This window comes from Lottia gigantea (assembly GCF_000327385.1).
Source record: "Lottia gigantea unplaced genomic scaffold LOTGIsca_1121, whole genome shotgun sequence".
Classification (NCBI taxonomy): Eukaryota; Metazoa; Mollusca; class Gastropoda; family Lottiidae; genus Lottia; species Lottia gigantea.
In genome coordinates, this window is record NW_008707051.1 from 9,693 (window position 1) to 10,917 (window position 1,225).

General features: G+C 36.9%; 1 protein-coding gene across 1 annotated transcript; it reads right to left on the reverse strand.

The window, feature by feature from the left end:
* Positions 1 to 201: 201 nt before the first annotated feature.
* On the reverse strand, positions 202 to 975 carry LOTGIDRAFT_176378 (hypothetical protein; the record flags this gene model as incomplete). Its single annotated transcript, XM_009047484.1, has 2 exons — positions 202 to 353; positions 794 to 975. Coding segments are annotated over 2 exons (334 nt in total), but the record flags the coding sequence as incomplete, so codon positions are not given.
* Positions 976 to 1,225: the final 250 nt, after the last annotated feature.

Consider the following 1,225-nt stretch of genomic DNA (forward strand, 5'->3'; position numbering starts at 1 on the left):
AAGAATTTGGATTCTCAAAATAAGAATTTGGATTCTCAAAATAAGAATTTTGCATTCTCAAAATGTGTCGTCAATCCATAGTCCATGAATTTAATCAAATTCTACTCCTTGAACATGTTTCAAGACTACTTGTGCCTTATATTTCCATAAGTTCCTGAAACTCAAAATCTGGTGCCTGAAATTCCAGCGCTCAAATTAAGGTCAGTAGTTTTTCGTCCGTGATCGTTTACACATGAGAACACAACATGACAGCACCACGATAGATAGCAGCGCCACTCCTGCTGTTAAGGACCACGTTGCCATTTCAAATTCTGAAGTTTCTTGAATTATTGGCGCCACTGTCACTCCATAAACTGTAAAGAAACAAAATTATAATCAACATCAACTGAATTCAAGGGGAGCAGATTATGGGCTGGATGAACTATTTTTGTGTAGTTGTGTGGCACAGCGACAGATGGGTTGATTTGAGTTTTGAATATACGTAAATAGTCTTCAGAAGTACTAGAAATGTACGAAAATCACATAATTCCCTTAAAAATATCTCAAACTAGGAATTTTACTCACTATTTCTATAGATGTCTTTTCTATATATGACAGTGTCTCAAGAAAAGACGAGTCGTCATTTTAACATTCAAACACAGATAATTCTAGACACACATGGATTTGAAGACTCAAATTTCGACAGTGAGCTGTGAACACTATTACTGATTAGCTTAGCTAAAAAATTCCATTTCTGAAGCTTAAATATGATTGGTCAAAAATTGGCGCCCTAGTCCCTTTAACCACGACTTACTTGGATCTCGTCCAGATAATTTAGGGAAGTACTCCATCCAGAAAGCATACTCCTTCTGTCTAAAATTTATGGGATTTTCAGATTTGTTGGTGATGCTCAGGTAGCTGTGATTCTGTAAATTATAGCTGATCCAAGAGGCGTTACGGAATTGAATGATTGGTTGATCTCTGGGTGTCGGATCTCTGGAAAAATATATCATGAAAATTAAAATTAAGAAAGAAACAACTATATTTTATATGGTCAATAACGAAGATCCTTTCTACCAGCTTTTCCTTGGTCAAACCTCTTGGCATTGATCTTTCCCAGATTATCTGTACCCATTTACAGCTGGGTCGACTGGAATAATGAGGATCCTTTCTACCAGCTTGTCCTTGGTCAAACCTCTTGGGATTGACCTTCCCAGATTATCTGTATCCATTACAGCTGGTTGAC